Below are 21,596 nucleotides of genomic sequence, written 5' to 3'. Positions count from 1 at the left end.
TCTTGCTATTGCTACATAGCCAGCATTAGCATTAACAGCTGTTTACCTATCAGCCTCAGAGAAACGTTACAAGTTCAGCATCAAATTTCATTCATTTTCTCACCAACAGCTGTCTCCAGAGGTGGGAAGTAACTCCAACGTTCACTCTTGTCCTTCTATCTTTTCTTTTACTGACGTTAGCACGCTAACCAGCTAGCCCCGGCCTGTCTCAGTTTTTGTTGTCTCTGTCCCAGTTTTCCTGGTTGGAGAAGAAAATGAGCCAATCACTTTATGTTCCTACGCTGCTAGCTACATCACTGAAAAATAACAGCAGACACACGGACACAGATGAAGCCAGTCCAGCTGTGCAGGCCGTCTACATCAAATTACAGAAAAAGCAACTCCTTCATTAATTAAAGTTAAGCTAACTGCTTCTGTCTCAGCTTCCATGTCAACAAAAAATAATGTGAAAATTCAACGCCACTTGTTTCTGGAAGTGTTCAGAGGGTGTATTTTAACGTCGCCACCTGCTCCCAGCACAAAACCATCTCTGGCAGCAGAGGAAACTTACAAATGACCCCTTTAAGTGTTGATTTTATGTTTGTAAAGGAACGTTCACATTTAGGCTTGAGCTGGTCTGTGTTTACTCTAATATCAGTTGGAACTTCACTAAACTGGGAACTGATATGAGTGGTTGTAAAGTATTATCAATGAAATTGTTACAGTTACTATACATGTCAACAGATCCATCTCCATGACAACTGGGCTGACATCTGTTGATTGCATGATATCACTAGAAAAAAGTTGGTGAGTGGACTTTGAGTTGGAACTGTTTTATGAAAATATTACCAAGGTCAGGATAAAACTTGAGACATCAAACTTGACTGAAGTGTTCCCTAAATAATCAAATGCAACACAAACTTTAGACTGAAACAGCTGATTTCAGAGAATGAAAGTCGACACACTTCACAGCTGAGTCTCAGAGAGGAGAAATTCAGGGATTTGGGTTGCTATAACAACATGAGCAAGTGGGTCTTTAACCAGCAGCGCATCCACATTAACTTCCCATCACAGCACCTGCATTATATTGTAGTCATCTTCAGTTAGTGAACCCATCAGTGGATCCAACAGCTCCCCCACCCTTAACCCTCTGTTACCAAGAGAAGACGACATCTGAGCATCTCAGCTATTTACTCAATGAGCGTAATTACCATTGGCTACTCACACAGGGCCTGCTAACTGATGTGATAAGTACCTTTATACTTTCATCTTCCTTTAGTTCCCTTTTTTAATTGCTTGGACTCTCTTTGAAACCTAGCTGTGCCTTCTAATAAAGAAGAAAGCAGGCCCAGCTGTGAATTACTGATTGTTGTGTTGGAGCTGGAGCTGGTAGTGATACAGGCCTTGCGGTATTGTTGTGTATGCGTCAGTGTGAGTTCAAGCGTGTGTGTATGTGTGTGTAGGGGTGGGGGGCAGCGAGGCATGCCTTTTGAACAGCAGGTGGTAATTGAAACAAAACAAGGGCTGATTAGGGAAGCGTCTGGCAACTCATGATCCAAACAGCGAGCTGCCGAGGAGCCCAAACACAAGAGCCCTGGAATAAAGTGGTCATCATCTAATTAACAGAACACATTTTAATTACTGAGTAAACCAAGCAGTGCAGTGTGTCAATTTAACTGATGTGGTAAGTGCCAGTTTACAATATCAGAAACAGACAAATAATTGGAATCTAATTACAAGCAGGTCTATTGCACACCAGCGCCTACAGCCCGTCTTAATAAACAAATTTTTACATCAAACCATGAATAACAAACACTGCAGGACAGCTAATTGCCTTGTTGCAATGTTGGGAGTTTGCCAGCTTTGACTATTTGACTGAAGCTCTTGTGTGAATGGGTGAGGCTGTGCCACACTTTAATTAGAATAAAGTGAACAGCACCCATCCACATTTGTTTTTGCATTCTTGCAGAGCTAAATAATGCGACTGCGAGCTGGTAGGTGTGTGTAGGGCAGGACACAGCGACGACAGAGCACCTGTTTGGGGTTTAATAGCAACATTTCACTTAAGTTAAAGATTCATTTCAACCTGTTTACAAAAAGAAGATATTTTCTTACTTACTTTTAGTGATATGTAGCCTTATAGTTTTGGTTTTATTGCCTGTATGTGGTGCTCGCCACACAAAAAAAAAAGAGATCCTGTTTCAAGAAATTTATGAAAGCTTATTTCCTCCAGGAAAAGAAAAAAAGTGGATCTGAATTCAGCATAATCAAAAATTAAAATACTCATGGTAATGAGTCAAGATAATCGGAAACTAAGTCAAAATGATGAGACACTAATTTATGAGTTAAAGGAGCTATTTGTAAGTTTTGCTATTGCTACATAACCAACCTTAGCATAAGCAGAAACGTTGTGAGCTCAGCATCAAACTTTGTTCCTTTACTCACTGTCTCCAACATTGGAAAACAACACCAATGTTAACACTTTGACACTTCTTCTCTTCTACTGAAGTTAGCACGCTAACCAGCTAGCCCCGGCCCATGTCGTCACTTTCTGATAGCGTGGCCTCCAATCTGCCCTGACGGCATAGAGCTGTTCAGAAGACAGATTATAGCCTCTTCTCTCATAAACACAAAGATGGCTGAAACCCCTTTCAAGCAACAACCACCACCACCTGCTCCTGGCAAGGAACCACGTTCGGTGGCAGAGTACGTTATGTACAAGTTGCATCTTTAACTTACCATGGTCATGTTTTTTCTTGGGGTATTCTTTCTGATTTGTTCGGTCTGGTGTTGATGGTCCAGTTTTTCTGCTTGGAGAAAAAAAATCGACCATCTTCATCTTCCTTTGTAGCAACATCACTGAAAAATAGCAAGAGAAGCTTGGACAGATGAAGTCAATGCAGTCATGCAGGCTGTGTAAGCCAAATTACAGAAATAGCAACACTAGTCTTACAGTATTTCTTCAATAAAGGTTAAAAACATTAAGCTAACTGCTCCCAGGATCAGCTATGTCAACTTCTATGTCAACAAAATAATACTAATCATAATAATAATAACTTTATTTATATGTACAGCACCTTTAAAAACAGGGTTTACAAAGTGCTTTGACAGACAAAAAAAAAAACGATGGTAGTTTGTAGTCAAAAGTGAACTGAGAAGAGGTTACAGGCGGAGGACACGCAATATATTACCAAAAGAGGGACGGAGCAAAACCACACACACATACACACAAATACAAATGACATGAAAATTCAACAACACCTCTTTTCAGAATCAGTGTCCCCATCATGCAGGATAATTTAAAGAACATACTGTCAACAGTTTTTCATTGGAACTATTTCTTTGGTAGAAAGTAATCCAAACAAACAAATAACACATGAGTTCTGTGGATTAGATGTTTCTGGATAAAGATAGCTCTGTTGATTTTTTAACGTGGTGAGCACCACATGTAAAATTCCACTGACTTCTGGCTCAGGGTGGGCGGATTGATACATAAAGTAGTGATACCGAAAATGTTTTTCTTGCAACTTTTCTCACTGCATGCACTGTTTGCTCCTGCACGGCTGATGTGAGCATGTATCTTATTAATTCAGAGAATTCAGTGAAGTAAAACCTGTACCTATTTCAGGGCTCACTTGTAGGCAGACTTCAAATAGAGAAGGGGAAAGCCCCACACTCATAACTCAAAATCAATCTTTTGTTTCAAGTTCCACAGATCGTTTGGGCTTTGCCTTCAGTCAATCGACAGAACTTGAAATAAAATACCACAGTAAATTTATGAGAATTTCAGAGAATTCCCTCAATAAACAAGCTTTTTATTCAGTATGGTAAAAAGGAGTGCTTAATGTTTGGCAGATCACTGAGTGAAGAAAATGCATTTAGAAGCAGCCTTTCAATGATGCACCTCATATCATGACAGGTCTCTTCCTGTGTGATACTACATTAGTTGCCTTTAGGATAAAAAGTATCGGTATTGGTATTGTTATTGATGATTGTGTGGTATTACTTGGCATTGCCCACCCTTCATTGAGGTAGGAATCTTAGAGGTGGATATTACAAACCACAACTATATAAGAGTCAGTATATAGTATGTTTTATGTGAACCCACCCTCACAGCTTTTGGAAAAATCAAAACCATTTCAGGGTCTATTTTTTCTGTAGGTAAATGTGAAAATTATTTGCAAAGACCAAAGATTTGGTGCTGGAGTTTTGTCCAGTTAGACTGGATTTATGTGTGGAAGGCCAGTATTGGCTGATCATGTCATTGTGTCAATATATCTACAGAGACCCACTGTTCCCATAATATTTCATCCAACTTTATGGACTATAATAATATCATATGCTAGCACCTCTCTGTAAGTTATTGTGCGATTAATTTATGTGAATGCTTCTGTTAATGGCTGATTTTTTTAAAACACAAACACCTTCCATTTCTGCGTGTTCCCTCCAACTTTATGTCATCTGATCCAGTTTGTGATCAGTGTCATGAAACACAACACGAACACACTAGGTGTCCGGTGAAATACTGCCAACAGAAAGATTGCTTGTGATTTTATATTGTTTCCATTAAATCTTGTCTTTCAAAGGCCTTAATTAATAATACACTTGACATTTATGTTTTCCAGCAATAAGCTAAGCAAGAAACGATTTATGTCACCTAAAGCTTTTTAACAAATCAATGCAACTATTTGTAATTGCTTGTTTCACAAGATTAAAAGTGCTTAGACTTGATCTTTGTCTCCTGTTTAGTGGCCAACATGACCTGTGCCTCTGTCGTAAAAACCGAAGTCCTGGTCATCAGCATTAGCTCCTGTCACCAAATCCATATCGCTATTATTTCTGCAATTTTAATGGTGTTACAATTTATAGCTTATCAAATGCAGTTACCTAAATTGCTGTTAAGGAAAGACAGTTTAACTGTCTCTTTTTAATTACGATATAATTTAATGTTGAGGCTGAGATGGGAGTCCTGCAGGGGATGACAAACACAGGTCTGGTATATCTGGTAATGTGAGTTTGTATCAGTGAGAAACTTTCAACACCTTAATGGCCAAACAAACAGGCTGCATTTGATATTACAAAGCCTTCTGAATGCAGTAGGAAGTGCATCTTCACGTGCAAGTCACACTTTAAATGACGACTTGAACCTGCATTAACTGCACTACAGTTGTATTAACTACAGAATAAACACATGCAGCTCACTGTGCGAAACAGATGCAATGAGAGACTTGAGGAAACGATCTGAACAACCAGCATTTTATTGCATGTTTAGAATGCTCACGTCAGTCATCGCCACTGACTACAACAGAGTGGTCTGCATCAGACAGACAAGGAATGATGAGGAGGTTACAGACTGATGGAAATGATGAGCAATAATATTTCTCTATAAAAAAAACAGGAAGAAAGAAACTACAGAGTACATCTTCAAAGAAAAAAAAAGAAAGAGAGAGAAAGACAAGCTGCTGCAGGATGAGAGCACCGTGACAGCTCTTTGGCTGCCTCCCCCAACCCCCCCTCACCCCCTCTTCTCTCCCTCCCTCCCCCCTCCATGTGGAAGAAAAAAAAAAAAAACAAAGTGTGATGTGAGAGAGGGAGAAAGAGGGGGACGGAATGACAGCGGGCTGGATGGCTAGTGATGGATGAAACAATGGCGTCTTAGCTCGGGTGCCAGTGTGTGTGATGTCGGGGGGGATCTGATGCCACATGGCCGCAGTTTGCAGGACATTACACTGTGAGTCTGTCTCCACCTTCGACCCCGCCTGCTGTGCTTGGTTTGACTCATTTACAATGACCCTTGAGATAAAAATATAAATATCTTGATGCCAAACGAAATGTGTTGTTTTTACCTATGTGACATTGATGTGTGAGTGAAATGAATTTCTCAAACAAAAAAAAGAGGAAAAAAAAAAGAAAGACAGCATTTAACAATATTCTTTACATCTTGGCACTGCATATTTTTCTTCTTTTTCCTATTAATTTCATATAAAATATCATTAGATTGATACACCCTTATATTATTACTGACCACTTAAACCATACCCCCCACCACCCCCATCTCTGTGACCCTGGGATTAGTCATGCAAGATATCTCCATCTTGTAGAGGAAATATACCTGTCTGCCCTTTTCTCAGAGCAGTAATCTTTAACATACAGCCACAGAAGGCAGTGGTTGGACCATCAAAAGGAAGTATCAAAAAACAGCTTAACACAAAGAGGGAAAAAAATCTGTACAAAATGCTTAGGTCAATGATAACAGAGAAAAGTCTGTTTTCTATATTACAGTTTAAAATCCAAAATCGGGGATAATCTCCCCCCCAGCCTGCCCCTGCCCAGCTCACCCAGATGTCTGTGAGGATGATGTGATTTTTTTTTTTTTTTTTTTTTTTTAAAGCAAGGATTACTAAGTAAAATACATTTGCAGCACAGTTTGCTATTCCAATACATACAGCAGTTTTTCTCATAGCTATTTCATAGTTAATACAAAGCAGTGGCGATAAAGCAAACATCATAACACAAATGTATTTTTTGATCTCAAAAAAAAAGAGAGAGAGAGAGAGAGAGAGAGAAAGAGGAAAGGACAAAGGCTATACTGACACGTATGTACAACCTAATATTGAAACGCCCTTAAAACAACCCATCAGAGAACAGACAGGATGAATGTGCCACACACAGCTGGGTGATATTTCCATGAACAAAAGGCCTGAGGTTTGGATTGGTTTGGCAAAAAGGATGAAACCTTAAAGATAAACAAGCTCTAATTTCATTTTTCTTATTTTTATTTTTTTGTACTTTTTTCTCTCTACAGTATCAGACTACACATGCAAAACATACAACTAAGTGCAACTGAGTGAAATGTTTGTTTATTTCTCTTCTCATTTAATTGAATCATTCCCTATAGGTTTGAAATGAGGTATGCGTACTAACGGTTTTCTCATGCTGTTATCTTTAGTAATGTCAAGCTACACATGCTGAGAATGTTCTAATCTAACCAGCGCTTTCCCTCCTTTTTGAATACCAAACAAACCAGCCAGATGACTGAGGGTTTGTGGACGAGCTCGGCTCTGTTCTCACGATCCTAGCCCCGGCTGTAACTGACCCATCCCACAGCTGCCTGGATATTAAATACATCTTCTGGAAACCACAGATTGCCCTTTTTCCTTTTTAGTTAATGAGCGGTGAACTTAAAAAAAAAATAATAATAATAACAATAACAATAACTGCCATAAAGTACCTTGTACCCAGCTTATTAGTTGACAGGAGTGTTTTTTAATATAAAAAGTAATAAGATGACAGAAACTAAACACAATCATAAAGTCTTGCCAATCTTAACAAAGACACTAAAACCCCTAACAAGTGGCATACAATCATTTCAAAGGATACAAATGTTTAAGGAATAAAAGAAGCGACACATTGAATCATTGTGTGGTCCAGTTGAAGTATAGAATCCATTTCACATTGTTCTCTGCAAAGCTTTTCCCATTCACCAGTATATTTTTCCTCATCAGCTTTTCTCTACATACCCTATATGTTGCACACAAATCTGTTCCTGACCAAAAAGCTCCCTTTTCAACTCACTGGCCCAAAGACAAAAAAAAAAAAAAAAGTTTCCCTAATTTGGTCATCATGTAGTCAGACTGTCAGCGCCTCCCATTCTGATTTGGTCACTGCAAAACATTACTGCAGCTGTCCTGTTCAAGACACCCCCTTTGGTTTTTTTTTTTTTTTTTTTTTTTTTTTTTTTAATAAAAATGAATGAAAACACCAGTTTGAGGAGCATTTCCCTATTTCCCTCGATTCAGTCTGCCACTGGCCTGATCGCAGCCGCTCAGATCGTCCAGTGGGAGAGAATGGAGGGGAGATATTTGGCCTTATCAGCTATTGCATGGAACACACAACATTGACTTTGTAGTTTATCTTTGGTAGTCACAGAACAAGATATTAAAACACATTAACAACTAAAAAAAGCCAAATAAAACATAAAATAATAATAATAATAATAAATAAAAGAAATTAAAAGTGGTTGATTGCAGTCTTGAAATTCATGGTTCATGCTCTTTAAAATTTAACTCTATCAAGGCTGGAATTTTTTGTTGCTGCGTCACAAAACCACATGTGGATTTCACTAAGTTCAATGTTGTGGACTACAACTATTGGCTTTTTGGGTGACACTGACCATCGAGTCATCCACGTCCCCTAAATGGCATATACTGTCTGTCTGGGCCTCTTTACGATGGCTGTCAAATGCTGGAATGTGCAATGTTTAGGTCTTATTGCAAGTCTTGGGATTCTTGTTCCCCTGAAGAAAAGAAACTGAGCATTTCATCTGGTGTGCAATTATTAACACTCACTATAAAAACTTAAAACTGGTCATGCGTGTGATACAAATAAAACTACAGGGAATGCACGTTTATCTTCCGAGCTCTGAATGAAATTACAGCGTGGAAAAGCAGACACGTTTGATTAACAATGACAGTTGTGTTCAGGAATCACAATTAGTTGGTCTAAATCATTATCTCGCCGGTGCACACCTGACATTTTCATTTTGCTTTAAAAAACCCGGAGCTTGTAAGTGATCAGAAATTCTGTTGCAGCTAAGCACGCTCTGCCGTGAGGGGCTGTTTTAAAGTATAATTTCATAAGGATAAACCATAACCTGCATGATTTCTCTGTCATTCATTCGCATCTTAAATTAAGCTTCATTGATGCGTGGAGAGAGCCTTCATTATGAGTAGTGCATTGCCAATGGACTTCATAAGGGAGGGGGCGAGGGGTGGGCTACACCTCAGAGTGGTGATTTTTTTTTTTTTTTTTTTTTTTGGGGTGGGGGGGAGTTGGGGTGGGGTGGGGGTGGGGGGGTGGGGGGGATTGTGGAATAAATGACAGAAAAATACTGCTCGGTATCTGACATTCTGCTTCATGAGTGTGTGTTTAAAAGAACAACATGAAAGGAAATCATAAACATTCATCATCAAGTGCTGACCACACAGAATCTCCACAGCATGGGCATGAGGTCTGATCAGTTAAAGAAATAAAAAAAAAAAAAAAAAAAAAGATGCAACATCAAGAACAGCATTGAATGATGGAAAAGACATATTATGATGATAGTTTATAACCTCTCACCCCGCAAACAAAAAATACACCCAAATAAAAACAACACCCCTCCCACCCTTGATGGAATCAAACCAATCAGAAGTGTTGAAGGCAGTGACAATGAACAGAGGTCCACACTCGTTCTCCCTAACACACGCACACACACAAACACACACGCACGGTGTAAATTAAATGTCAGTCATTCTCTCTCTCTCTCTTCAGTTTGTGGTTAGATGTGTGTGTCTGAGAGAAGGAGGGAGAGGGAGAGGGAGAGGGAGAGGGAGAGAGAGAGAGAGAGAGAGAGGCGGGGGTGGGGGGGGAGACACAACCCCTCCTGCAGTCCGCAGAGTGCAGTACGTCCTGGCTGCACGGTGAGGGTCTCCCAGAGTCTGACCGCGAGCACGTCGCCCCCCGTACCAAACAAGTCCGTCCGACACATGAGTAGAAATTAAGTTTTCACTTTTTAAGCTTTACTTAAATCAAAAGTAGAAAGGAATCAGAAAAAGGACCCTCATGTCGGGTGTATTCTGTGTTGTTTGTGTGTGTTTTTGCTATGTACTGTAATGGCACTAAAAAGTTAACTTGGAGACATTTGAGAGCTGTCATCAGTGGCTGAGACTGCAGTTCAGTGTTTGTTATCTGCGGAGCGTTTCTCGTCTCCCAGATGACCCAGACTGCCTCGGCCTCTGAGGCTGGGGAGGGCTGGCGCTAACCCTTACAGCATGTCGTCATGGCCCTGGTCGTCGTCGTAATCTCTGTGGTGATCGAAATCCGGACTGTGATTCGCGGTCGTTACCAGGGAGAGGGGCCCTTCGTGGTCTTCGGGGTCCAGTGGTTCCTCCTTAACGCTGATGTGATGCCTGCAGGAGGAGGAGAGAGTGAAAATGCAGCTCCACTTCTGCCATCCTTAACTTTCTTACATCCCTGTTTTGTTTTTTTTTAATAACCTCTCACACGCACAGGCAGTGATATAGACCTGTGCTGATTCTGTTTATAGAGAAGGAGGCAGGGGAACAAAAACAAATGTCTGGCTACAGTGAGACTGTGAGTGGGGGCCTCAGTGGTGCTGATGATAATTTCAGCTTTCTTTTGAGGTATTCCAATCCCGGCAAAGCTGCAGGCTTTTTATTTTCATGGCAACCGACAACAGGGTATTCACTTAGAATTGATAAATGAGGAAGATTAACAACGTGAGACGAGGAGAGGAGAGAATGGACTCTGCGGAGCGAGTGGGCTGCCGTTGTCAGCCTCCTGGTGGCGGAGGATCAGCAGCGCTCTGTGTGTTCCCCTTCTTGCTCGTTAACATGCACAACCTGCGAGGCGGGTCTCCAGAGGACGACCCCGAGCCGGCTTCTATCATTAATCAACTTCAAGCAAACACAGCGACCAGACACCGCCATACATGCTTTAAACTCCAGAATTAATGCATATTTTCAACCAAGTGTCAATAAGGGAAGAAAAGCGCTGGCAGGAAAGGCGCGCGAGGAGAGCAGCAGCGGCACACTCGGCACAACACTGTGATAAGAAACAGAGCCCTTATGAGAATAATAACGCTGTCACTTGTAAACAAGGCAAAAACATGAGCCCCCCCAGCTTACAGCCTGGGCAAAAGAGCCACTAAAGAGATGAGATCTGCCAAATTTCTCATTACAGAAACAGAGCAGGAATGAAGCGCAGGGGGGAGAGGAGGCCTGGTTGTGGCAGAGAGGAGGAAAAAAGAAAAAACATTATGAGCAGCTGCAGGGGACTTGCTGCTCTAACCTGCGGTGCCAGGCTGCTGTAGTGGAGGTAGAGCGGTGTCAGGATGAGGCACCGGGCTCATTTACTACAGCAACAAGGGACAACTGGCACATTCTTCATCACCAAAGCACACATTTGATTTATTCACACCAGAACGTCTTGTGTAATTTGCAACTATTGTGATGGAGACACTTGTATGCTAATGAGCTGACATATTTTGGTGTAAATTATAAAAAGGGGAAAAAGTAAAGTCAGCTTTTCTATCATTTTCACATCAAAGTAACTCCACAAGTACTGTAGCCTGAGGTCTGACTCTGTGGCTGCAGGGCAGACATGAAATTGTTATTATTATGCTATTGAACTGCATGCTGATTCTACACTTTGCTTATAATTAGCCTTCTCTGGATACCTGATTCTCATCTGGCTGTTTCACAGAAACAGACTCTGGTTTCTTCACTCTGTTAAAAAGCTGCATCCTGTCAACCAGCAGCACATGTGGAAAACACATGTTGTTACACAGTAAACCGGGATGATGAACTTGTGTTAGCAACATCATGAGCCAAAGCATTGTAGAAGAACAGGGGTGTTTTTGCATGTGTTACTTTAAGGCTCACTCCCCGAGTGTAAGGACACTTACTCTACTGTATATAACGTTTAATGCTCAATCCGAAGGCCTGAAACAGTGAGTATGTTTTGTTAATAAGAGAATAAAGTTCTTTAAAAGCAAAGGAAAACAGTTTTAACTCATTTTGCACTTGCATAAAGCTTATAGACATAATTATGGAGAATGAATTACCGAGCTCTATCAGCCTAAAGATAGAAGCAGAGGGGCAGAGGGAGAAGCAGGCTGCCTTCAGGCCAGCACACCCATCCTGTCTCTGCCTTTCCTGTTCCACAGCCATGCTCAGAGCTATGTTCACAGTGATTAGGGATGGCACTTTCCTCCATTTGGCCAGGAGCTCATTACTGCACCTTTTTTTTTGTTTTCAGGCAGAATTTCCCCCAAGCTCAGACATTTCAGGAGGCCATCCCTGAGTCTACCCGTGCTGCACATCGGTGGTCTGCCCCCACATCTGGAAACGATGCAGTGTGTGCCGTATTATTTTAGGCTTCAAACAACTTAGCAGACACTCCTATACAACAAGTGAACGGGGAGCTGCGGTTTCCAGGCCGACCGCAACTTTCCTACATGAGAATCTTGGATGATGTCCTCCAGACTAATTATGCTTTTGTGTTGTTTTTCTTTGAGCGGCTCAGAGGCGTTTCTGAATGTGTTGCAGCTCATGTTGCACCATGTCGGAGCCAGCAGCTCTGTCACTCTGCGTTCTGGCATTTTATAAATATTTTAACAAATTGGAATGCTGATTATGGCGAGACTGAGACAGACAGCAGGACACATAAAGGAGAGTTCATAAACTCGCTGTTAAAACAACAGAGGGGCTCCGGTCTGATGATGGAAGCTTTGCAAAGGTGGAGTTTCCTTTTCTGCAGGGAGGCCAGCCACAGCTCTGGCCATGACCCCACGCACCACTCCAATATCATCCCTCTTCATTTTATTTATTGTCCTCTCTGGCATTGTTTCTTTTTCATCTGATGCCATGGATTAGGTAATTTTAGTGCATTTTGGGTGGGCGCTGTCTACATCTATTTAGAGTGTTACTGTCTCAGTGGAGCTGAAACTCTTTCCCTTTATTCTCTTCTCTTACACACACTGTGTTGGAGATAGAAAGCATGTGTGCCACTCACATAGCTGGCAGGGGTGAGCGTCCTGGGCTGCTGTCACTGCCGTTGCTGTTTCCATGGTCCATTGCTCCATTCATCTCCTCACGGATGGCGTTGGCCAGGGAGTTGAGGGTGGGACTTCCAATGGAAGCAGTAGTGTATAGAGGTATGTTGTTTTCTGCCATTGAAGCCTGAAAAGCGAAGCCCGAAGCATTAAATGTGAAACGGAAGAGAGTTGTCAGCACTTTCTCAGTTGCCCATCACTCTTTTTACCAGAACATCCCCTTAAAAACAGAAACTGGGTGACCGGGCACATGAGACGGACTGAGACTTTTTTTTTTTTCTTTCGAAGTTGGGAGGGAGACAGCTAATAGATGAAGTCACCCTTTATTTTTACCTGGAAGGCAGCAGAGAGGGTCGGACCATAGCCCAAGCTGGTCTGAATGTTCTTCACTAAGGCTGGACTTCTGCAAACAGAAAAATTTAATTACAACCACAGACTCATGTCTCACCTAACATTCATTCCTCAGCTACAGTATCTTATTTCATAAAAAGAAATCAATGCACTTTGTATAAGAACTAAATACATTTACTGGTGTAGTAATGTGGAGATTAAGGCAATAGTTCTGAGATGTTCAATCACTTGACAATACCACACAACTATCACCACTTTCATGCGCAGAAGGACTAAGCTGATGGAGGCAGATCTTGTGAAAGCATGATGGATGGCAAGCTAAACACAAAAAGCATGAGGGCAACACTGGTGGGGAGCATGCAGGTGGGGCTAGGGGGCCTCTGGGGTTTGCAGGGCAGGCGGAAGTGCTTACTGTACGAGCAGCTCATCAAAGTTCTCATCAGTGGCGTATTTCCGAGGGCGGCCTCGCTGTATGTGGCGGCCGCGCTTAAACTCCTCATCATCAACAGTCCAAAAGGACCCAAACTCATCCTCTACTCTCACAAAGCACTTATGCAGGGAAAGGTTGGTGCGAATGGCACCCTGGGAAAGCAAACCAGCGGGGGGAGGGGGAAGCCAGATGCAGATGCAGTGATCGACAGGACAGACAGACAGAGGACGGACACGGATACAGACAGACAGACGACAGACAGACGAGGGGAGAGGGTGAGGATCAAAATGAGAATAAGCCATTGTGGGTTATGAGGCATCACCAAAAGGCTTCTGAAAGCATGAAGGGGGGGCACGCCAAAGCAAGCAGGGACTTTGGACGTTATGGCAGACAGACAATGAGATGTAGCAGCAGCAGCCTCTTCCCATCACTCAACGGCGAGACAGACGCTAGTTGAGGCTCAAAAAGGCCGCACCTACCCACTGATCTTTTGAGGCCGTCTCTTTTGGAACTCTATTTCGTCGACTGTCCACACAGCCCCTTTTACGTTTTCTACTCGCACAAAACACTTGTGAAGACTAAGATTATGCCGGACTGCATTCTGCAGTTGGTGTAAAGACAGAGAGAGAAAAAACAAGGTTGCTATCAGTACAGTAAACATGTCTGCTTGGGAAGAATTTCATTTCAAAGAAGAAATATTTTGACAGGCACTGGATGAAACCTGAATGAAAACAATAAATAAACCAGAATGTTATTGGCAGTAAATGGTCCTTGAGTTTCAAATGACCTAAACAACACATAAATATTCATTGGTCTCCATGGCAATAGAGTTAGTGACATTCTTCTGTCTTATCATTCACAAAACTGCCTTTTCAGTGTGAGAGGTTAAAACCTCCTTATTTTATTGAACTGGTCATTTTGAGTTGGCTCCTCCTTCACTAAGTGAGAAAGAAGAAATACTACAACTTCAAGTCCAGTTCATTTAGGTTGTTGAACCTGTTGTTATTCCAGGAGCTATATAGTAAGTGTGCGTGCGTGTGTGCGTGTGTGTGTGGAAAGAGAGTTGTGGAATCCAGTGTTTATAACATCAATGTGCCCCTATGGAAGGGCTGTCAGTAAGTGTGGGAGCTGATGGGGGTGGAGCAGGGTGGTGTGCATGTGTGTTTGTGTGTGTGTGTGTGTGTGTGTGTGTGTGTGTGTCTCATCTCACAGATCAGCTAAGACTTAGGGGGACTTTCATCACCATCATTCCCATTAAAATCTCACTTTCTCTGACTCCAGTCATTTCTGTTTTTCAGGCTAATGTTTTGTTTTTATTTCATGTGTGTGTGTGTGTGTGTGTGTGTATGTGTGTGTGTGTGTGTGTGTGTGTGTGTTTGTGGCCTGGTAGAAAACAGAGTGTTCCCTTCTGAAGTGAGTGTGAGGGACTCAGCCAGGAGTCACTGGCAGAGCACTGCTATGTTAAACTAATGCCACCCACCCTTTCTCTTTCTTTCTTTTTCTGTTTTACAAGAATGCACATATTCCTCTGCTTGGTTTCTCTGTGTGGTTCATGTGTTTGTTTAACGGGTGGTTCATTTGGACAGAATAAGTGGGGGATTGTTATGTATTTGTGTAAAGGTTCATTTCTGAAGGTATTATGCCTGGCTATCATTTAATTCTCCCTAACATCAACACAATGTCTCCTTCTTCTCTGGTAGTGGTTTGAAAGCGTCAGGGGGAACAGCAGAATTACCTTCCACGTCGCTGCGTTGCGCCTAAAATATGCAAACATTCGTGTGAACCAGTTGTAGATTTCGTTTAGTGTTAGCTGCTTTTCTGGAGATTCGAGGATTGCCTGGATGAGGAACAGTGACAGAAACAAACATTTACAATTTTGCTCCCTTCACAGAATGATCAATAATTCACCAGAGGCATGCAGGTTTGTGTGTTCTCTTGAGGAGAACACAGACAACAGCTAAGAAACCGTCTGTGTAGAAAGTGTTTATAGAGGTCTTCTGCACTTTCTATTCAAAATGGCAGATTTGAATACATTGCCTTTTGAGGGTGTAAATGAAGGGCAAGCGAAAACATTTCTCAGGCAGATTACAGGGCAGCAATTATGGCTGGCTCAGATTAATTCCTGAGATCCCAGATTACTACGGCCGAGCGATAATTGACTGGCCATCTTAAAACAGGTTCATCCCTACTGTTGTGTGAAATGAATTTGGTAATAATCACAGCCACTGAAATGCTTAATCAAATGCAATTGTCATATGTGGCTGTTTTTTGAATCCCGTACGCATTCTTGCACTCATTTGAAGACGGTTAATCTGCTCCTCCGTTTAAATTGTGTTCAAAAATTTAACAAGAAGCGAAGAGAGAAAGAAGTCAGACAAAAAGTAGTTTGTGACCTTCTGAATAGCAGAATGTACAGCTGCTGTTTCTCTGCCTACTACTTTCAAAATCAAATAGATTAAAAGCTCAAGGAGAGTCCTTACCTGTCTTATTAGTGAGGCGTACGTGAACGGCGGTCTAACATCTGCATTCATGTAAAACTCTTTGTTCTGACTGATATCTGCACAGGGAACAAACACAAACTGTGTCACAATGGAATAAAATGATCAGGTGTCGACAGTAAAGTCGAATTAGAAGCTGATTACACAAATTATAGCATGATTACACGGTTGTGCGTGTATATACAGATGCTGTGTGTGTGGTTAGGAGGTTATTATGCAGGACAGATGAGTGTGACTGGGTGTGTACATCCTGCAGTACCTGGAGAGATGGGCATGTTGTATTTTTCCGAGTAGCGCCGTCGCATGGGGCCCACACTGTGGAGGCTGTTGGCTGTGATGACGGAGTGGGTCTGGGATAGGGGTGTGAGCGGTGCTGTCGGTGTGGTGGGGGTCTGGGGCAGGCTCAGAGGAGGAGAGGCTTCTGGGGCCGACTTAGACAATGTGACGTTGGACACCAGGTTGAGCTGAGGAGAGGAAGTCCGACCAGGCCAAACAGAGAAACACAGACAGACAGGAGCTCAGTTAGTCCGCTAATTACCCCTGTGTCTCAGACACCTCATTGACTATGCATATCTCCTCTCTAATTGCAGGTGGGACCTGAGATGATCCATGAACGTTTGCTAAATGTTTGGAAAACAACCCTGGAGCCCCACTCTCCCTCTCTCCACCTCTTCCATTCTTCACACTCTGCTCTCCCCTCCCTCCTTCTCTCTTGCTGCCGTGTCAGGCCCATCCCCAGCTTTCTGTTTCGCCGCCTTTGTTTAATCTTTTGTCCTGTTTGGACAACACCCCCCCACCCCACACACCTCATCCCCCCACTGTGGGGCTACAGCATGGTAACCGGTGAGGGCTGAGTATTGAAGGGAAGATGGGCGGACCGAACAGCTCTGAAAAATGACAGTGTGATTCTCACCTACCGCTGAGCAGCCCTGCTAATAAGGCAGCCAGAGGAGGAAGCCAATCTGGGCTAATTACAAGCTGAAATTTTATAATGAGGACTCTAATTAGGAGCTGCTTACAGAGGTGATCTGATGATTAACTACTGTATCTGACTGACCTCCATCATCCAGGCCATGATGGCCACAGTAAAGATGGCATTTTCATGGACAGCCTTCTGCAGAGAATATTTGGTTTCACCACGGAGGCCTGCCTGTGTGGATGGGATGGGTGGGCTAAGGAGAAGGAGGGATTTAAGTAATAATGGCTACAAGGTAAACTAATTATGGCAAGTGCTCCAAAGGTATAGCATGGCTTCCAGCAGCTGTGGCGGCTCCGAGCCAAGTGCCAAGCCTCCGTACTGAAGCAGCAGTCAAGTGGAAAATTCTAGCCTGACCCCCTGCTCTAGCTATTAATTGGCAGGAAAACTAATGACACATATACATATTCCCACAAAATTGTTCTAATTGCTAATTTGCCGAAGGAGGCCAGTTTCCAAATTAAACATGACTTCAGACTGTGAGAAAAAGAAAAAGGAAAAAAAACACAGAAAGAGAAATAAAGAGCTGGAGAGGGGGAGGACGTGTCTCATCGGTGACATCAGTTGTTGGTTACGAGGGATCAGATGTGTAATATCTGTTGATAACGGTGGGAAGGTGATGTCGGTTTTTAACATCTGACTCTACACAAAAATGCAGAACCACCATATCACCACTCATCACCAACAGGTATAATAAAGAAATCTAAGAACTGAGCGCTGTCATAACAATGTTTTTTTGTTTGGTTTTATTTTATTTCATTTTATACATATTTTTATTTTATAACAAAGAGACATTTACTAATTATCAAGCTGCAACCTGCAAATCTGCTTTGTTTTTTCTGACTCTCCCATTTTAACAGACATGTGTCCAAGTCCTAACAATGTCTATTTATGTCTTGGAGGCTGAACTCTGCCATTTTGGCCGAGTCTGCCCAAATAATTTGGATTATTGCTGGGATGCACAAATGCACACTACATCCTCACCAACAGTAGCAGCAGAAGACGTGTTATTCTAAATCATGAACAAAATAAATCACACTTGGGTTTGCGTGTTTCTGACACAATGCTATCAATAGAATGGGGCTGCGGTGTTGACTCCTCTTCCTGTGGATTAGCAGGCTTTGTTTCATGTTTCATCCATATTCCCTGGCCATAAACACAGAGAGGCTTCAACAATAGGCCAGACAGGCTGGTAATAGCCTTGCCTTTGTTTGCCTCACCATTTGGGCTCACTCCAGTGCCTAGACAAAATGAGACTTCAGACTGAAATTAATTAAATGGTAATTGGTGATCTAATTATACTGGCTTTGACTCGGCAAGCTGCTAAAGAAAATAAACAAAAAGTCCCTCCTTAATTATGTATGGCGTAAAAGGTCAGATTTCTGACAAGAATGCTTAGTGACACCGAGTGCAGACACCCACCCACACACACACAGGCAAACACAAACACACACACACAGAGACACGCACTGCTAATGTGGCACATTTTGTTTTGATCTCTCTCCCCCCGCCCCCATCCACCTCAGAATTATAAAACGAATCCTATTCATTTGACGTTGTGCATGCACAGTATCAGTTTGTTTGTCTTTAATTATAACTAAATGTAAACCAGCAAACTTGTCTGAGCTACTCTGCTATGACAGCCGGCTACTTAAACATGCTTTTATTATATGCAACAGCACAGAACAGCAGAAAAACAGAACTAGCAATTACTGCAAGAACACAATTGTTACTTCAGAATGACTCTATCTGCAGTCAGCTCTGAGAATACTTTCAGCATCTACTCAGAGGAGGGTTGTTTTTTTTTTTTTTGTTTTCCGGTGGCCACGTCTGATGCTGCAATCTTACTAAAGCCTGAGAGGGGCCACTGACCCTGACCTGTGTAAGGCAACCACTCACCCAGCCGAAGCCAGACATATTTATCATAGCATTTCATAGCAGCTCCCAGCAGGAAAAGCAGCGCTGGAGAATGGGAGTCTATTTATTTGAATAAAAATCCCAGCTTGCCCCCTTGAGAGTCTTAACGCTGAGCTCTGACACAGCCATTCTCACAGGCCCCGGGGAGAGAGAGGAGAGCGAACTCAAGATGCTATCTGCCGCCCCTACCACTTTTCATATACAAATGTCCCTGTGTCAGAGCCCTCGTTTTGCACTCTAATCTACACAATCAGTGTGTGTGACACAGGCACGGCTTTAACAGACAGCCTATTGTCGTTCAACATCTCCAGGCGCTTTATGTTGACTGGCTGGCTGTGGAGCGCACACGCAGCCTCCGCACGTCAATAGCCACCTCTCTGAGTGTAAATAAATGATCCAAGCTGCACAGGGTGTTCAGTGACAGGACGCCTGCATGTATATTGTGTGCCTGTGTGCGTGATTTCATATTCACACCCTGCAGTGAAATGATCTTTACACATTTGGCTCTCTGAATGAACTGTCATACAGACTGAAATATGGTCGTGAGGCCCCTTCTTAAACAAGACAAAATAGCGCAGACACTTAAATGCCATATGTTAAGCCCTTGCCCCTATAGGAAAGGGATTAGGCAGTGGGCTTTATAGCATGGCATATATTAAGAGTGATAAGCATGATGCTTGAAATGTGTCATGAAGATAATAAATAGATTTGCTGTTACATTTATTAAAGATTTCAGTTGTAAACCTCCAGTAGGTTTTGGTGAATCACCAGTAGACTGAATATTCTCCGGGCATTTGTGCTTTGTTCACAGTCCAACAACACTAACAGTGCAATCTCACTCCCATGCCAAACTCAATTCAAATAACATTTAAGTTAAGACTGAAAAACTTGAACTAAAAAATCCTGTTGAGATTTTTATTTTTATTTTGACTTCAAGATTCTGTTCAGATCTGATTTAACAATTGCTTTTAAAGGACAGATCACTGATGGTAACTGATCAAACGAGGGCTGAAATGTCCCCAGGGAAGCATCTGTTCTCATACAAAATCAATATTAAAATCTAAATCAGCAGGTGCCACTGCCACTTACATTTTGGAATGACACTCTCTGATATCAGTAAGCAACATCACTCAGCAATATCTTATATCTACATATTAATCAATCAATAATATATGCTGTTCAGCATTTGTAGTATTGTTTTATTTTAACAATATTTTTTTCTTCTTTTCTGATTATTCAACATAAGCATTTGCTTGACGTTTAATAAATGTTTCTTTTTAAATTTGATGTTATCTGGCAGGAAAGTACTTTGTCACTTTGCTTTTAAAAGCACTAAAAATCATATCGTATCTATTTAGAAACTATAATATCTGTTATCTTTTATTATTATTATTTCTATTTTCCACTGCCTTCTCATCTTTTCTCTCTGCCCAAGCAGGCGCTGCCTCTCTGAAGCTGTTACAGAGTGTGCATCCAGTTCATCACAGACACTAAATTGAATCTCGGATGTCAGCAGATGTGGTCCAAACAATATTTACTGCCTCACTCAAGAGAACAGCTGTTTTTATTTAGCAGATAAATAAGAAGATGGAGGACGGGATTAATGAATACATGTGTGCCAATTAAGACAAACAAAAGGATGGGGGAGGGACAAGAGAGAGACGTATGACAGGGTTTCTGCTCACCGGCCGTGGGGTGGCTTTGGGCTCCGTGGACTTGACATGAAGGTGCGTCATCATAGCTTGCAGACGCTCTTTGTCTTTCGCTAGCTGTAATGAGGAAAAAGAACATGTTACATTTTTTATGAACAAAAGGAAAAAGAAAATCTTTATCTGTATTTTTATTAATTCCATACATCCCCCTGTGGTGAAGGCATCTCTCACAATGAGTGTGTTTGAACAAATCGTCCGTCTAATTATTTGTCTTTAAAATGCTTCTGTTAACGCCTTGGCACTTCAAGACAATCTAACTACTGTCTCCAATCCAAGGTTAAAGTCTAGTGCGTCTCATTGCCAATAACAAGCCCAGGCCCCTTCTACCTGTCTGAAACTCAGCGCTGTGTTAGCTGCCAGCTTGAATTATGGTGATAGGCTGCATGCAGAGGAAGTCTGTCTCTGATAAACCTTCACTCTATCCCTCTGGATAATACACCAGCAGAGAGGAAATAACAGGACGTTGGTATGGTGTAATGTTTAAGAAACTGAACTTTCATTGTTTAAGGTTAACCTTGTGTAAACCACAACTGTTCTATAGCCATTATCAGTCATTTTTGGCTATTATGTGGCTAAACACAAGTGAATATTGCATGAAATCTGGAATACATTACATTCCATCCTCGCTGTATTTGCTTTGCAACTGTAGCAGCCACTAATTAATAAAAATACAGTTTAATGAAATGGTTGGATTTACTTTCCTCTGTTGTTCTAATAAATAAGTGCACTCTTACGTTAGCATAGTTTTGATGTTCACCATTACAGACACACACATATGACTCAGTGGCCATTATAAAGCCTCCCTAATGGAATGACAGTGAACCTTTTTTCCATAAGTGCATTCTTAATGCACACATGCATTTCTCACAGAAAAAGACCATTCAAGACCAATCGTAAGGGACAAAGTAATAAAACCATTGATTACTGCATCAACAATTTTCTGTAGCGAGCTCCAATAACCTTCCTGTTCCTTTAACTCACTCAACACTGAGCATCTCTTCACACTACTGCTGCCCAGTCTTTTCATTTCACCGGGTGTTTTATTGTTGGTGCCAAACAGTTAAAAGTCATAAATAACTTTAAAACCCAGTAAAATTCAAAATGTAATTATCTTCCC

General features: G+C 41.9%; 1 protein-coding gene across 25 annotated transcripts in view; it reads right to left on the bottom strand.

The window, feature by feature from the left end:
• Positions 1–5,221: 5,221 nt before the first annotated feature.
• Positions 5,222–21,596, bottom strand: part of foxp1b (forkhead box P1b) — a 157,416-nt gene continuing 141,041 nt past the window's right edge. For all 25 annotated transcript variants that reach the window (XM_071494830.1, XM_071494832.1, XM_071494837.1 and 22 more), the window contains 8 exons: positions 20,453–20,536; positions 16,134–16,338; positions 15,857–15,933; positions 15,112–15,213; positions 13,856–13,977; positions 12,929–12,998; positions 12,556–12,722; positions 5,222–9,929 (listed from right to left, as the gene is read on the bottom strand). In XM_071494830.1, the coding sequence (XP_071350931.1) occupies positions 9,785–9,929; positions 12,556–12,722; positions 12,929–12,998; positions 13,856–13,977; positions 15,112–15,213; positions 15,857–15,933; positions 16,134–16,338; positions 20,453–20,536 (972 nt within the window). In that variant the 3' untranslated portion in view covers positions 5,222–9,784. The remainder of the gene's footprint in view (positions 9,930–12,555; positions 12,723–12,928; positions 12,999–13,855; positions 13,978–15,111; positions 15,214–15,856; positions 15,934–16,133; positions 16,339–20,452; positions 20,537–21,596) is intronic.

Source organism: Trachinotus anak, unplaced genomic scaffold (assembly GCF_046630095.1).
Source record: "Trachinotus anak isolate AG129_WGS33_773 ecotype Australia unplaced genomic scaffold, CSIRO_AGI_Tana_v1 ptg000013l, whole genome shotgun sequence".
In the NCBI taxonomy this organism is placed as follows: Eukaryota; Metazoa; Chordata; class Actinopteri; order Carangiformes; family Carangidae; genus Trachinotus; species Trachinotus anak.
This window is presented reverse-complemented; position numbering and strand designations above follow the sequence as displayed.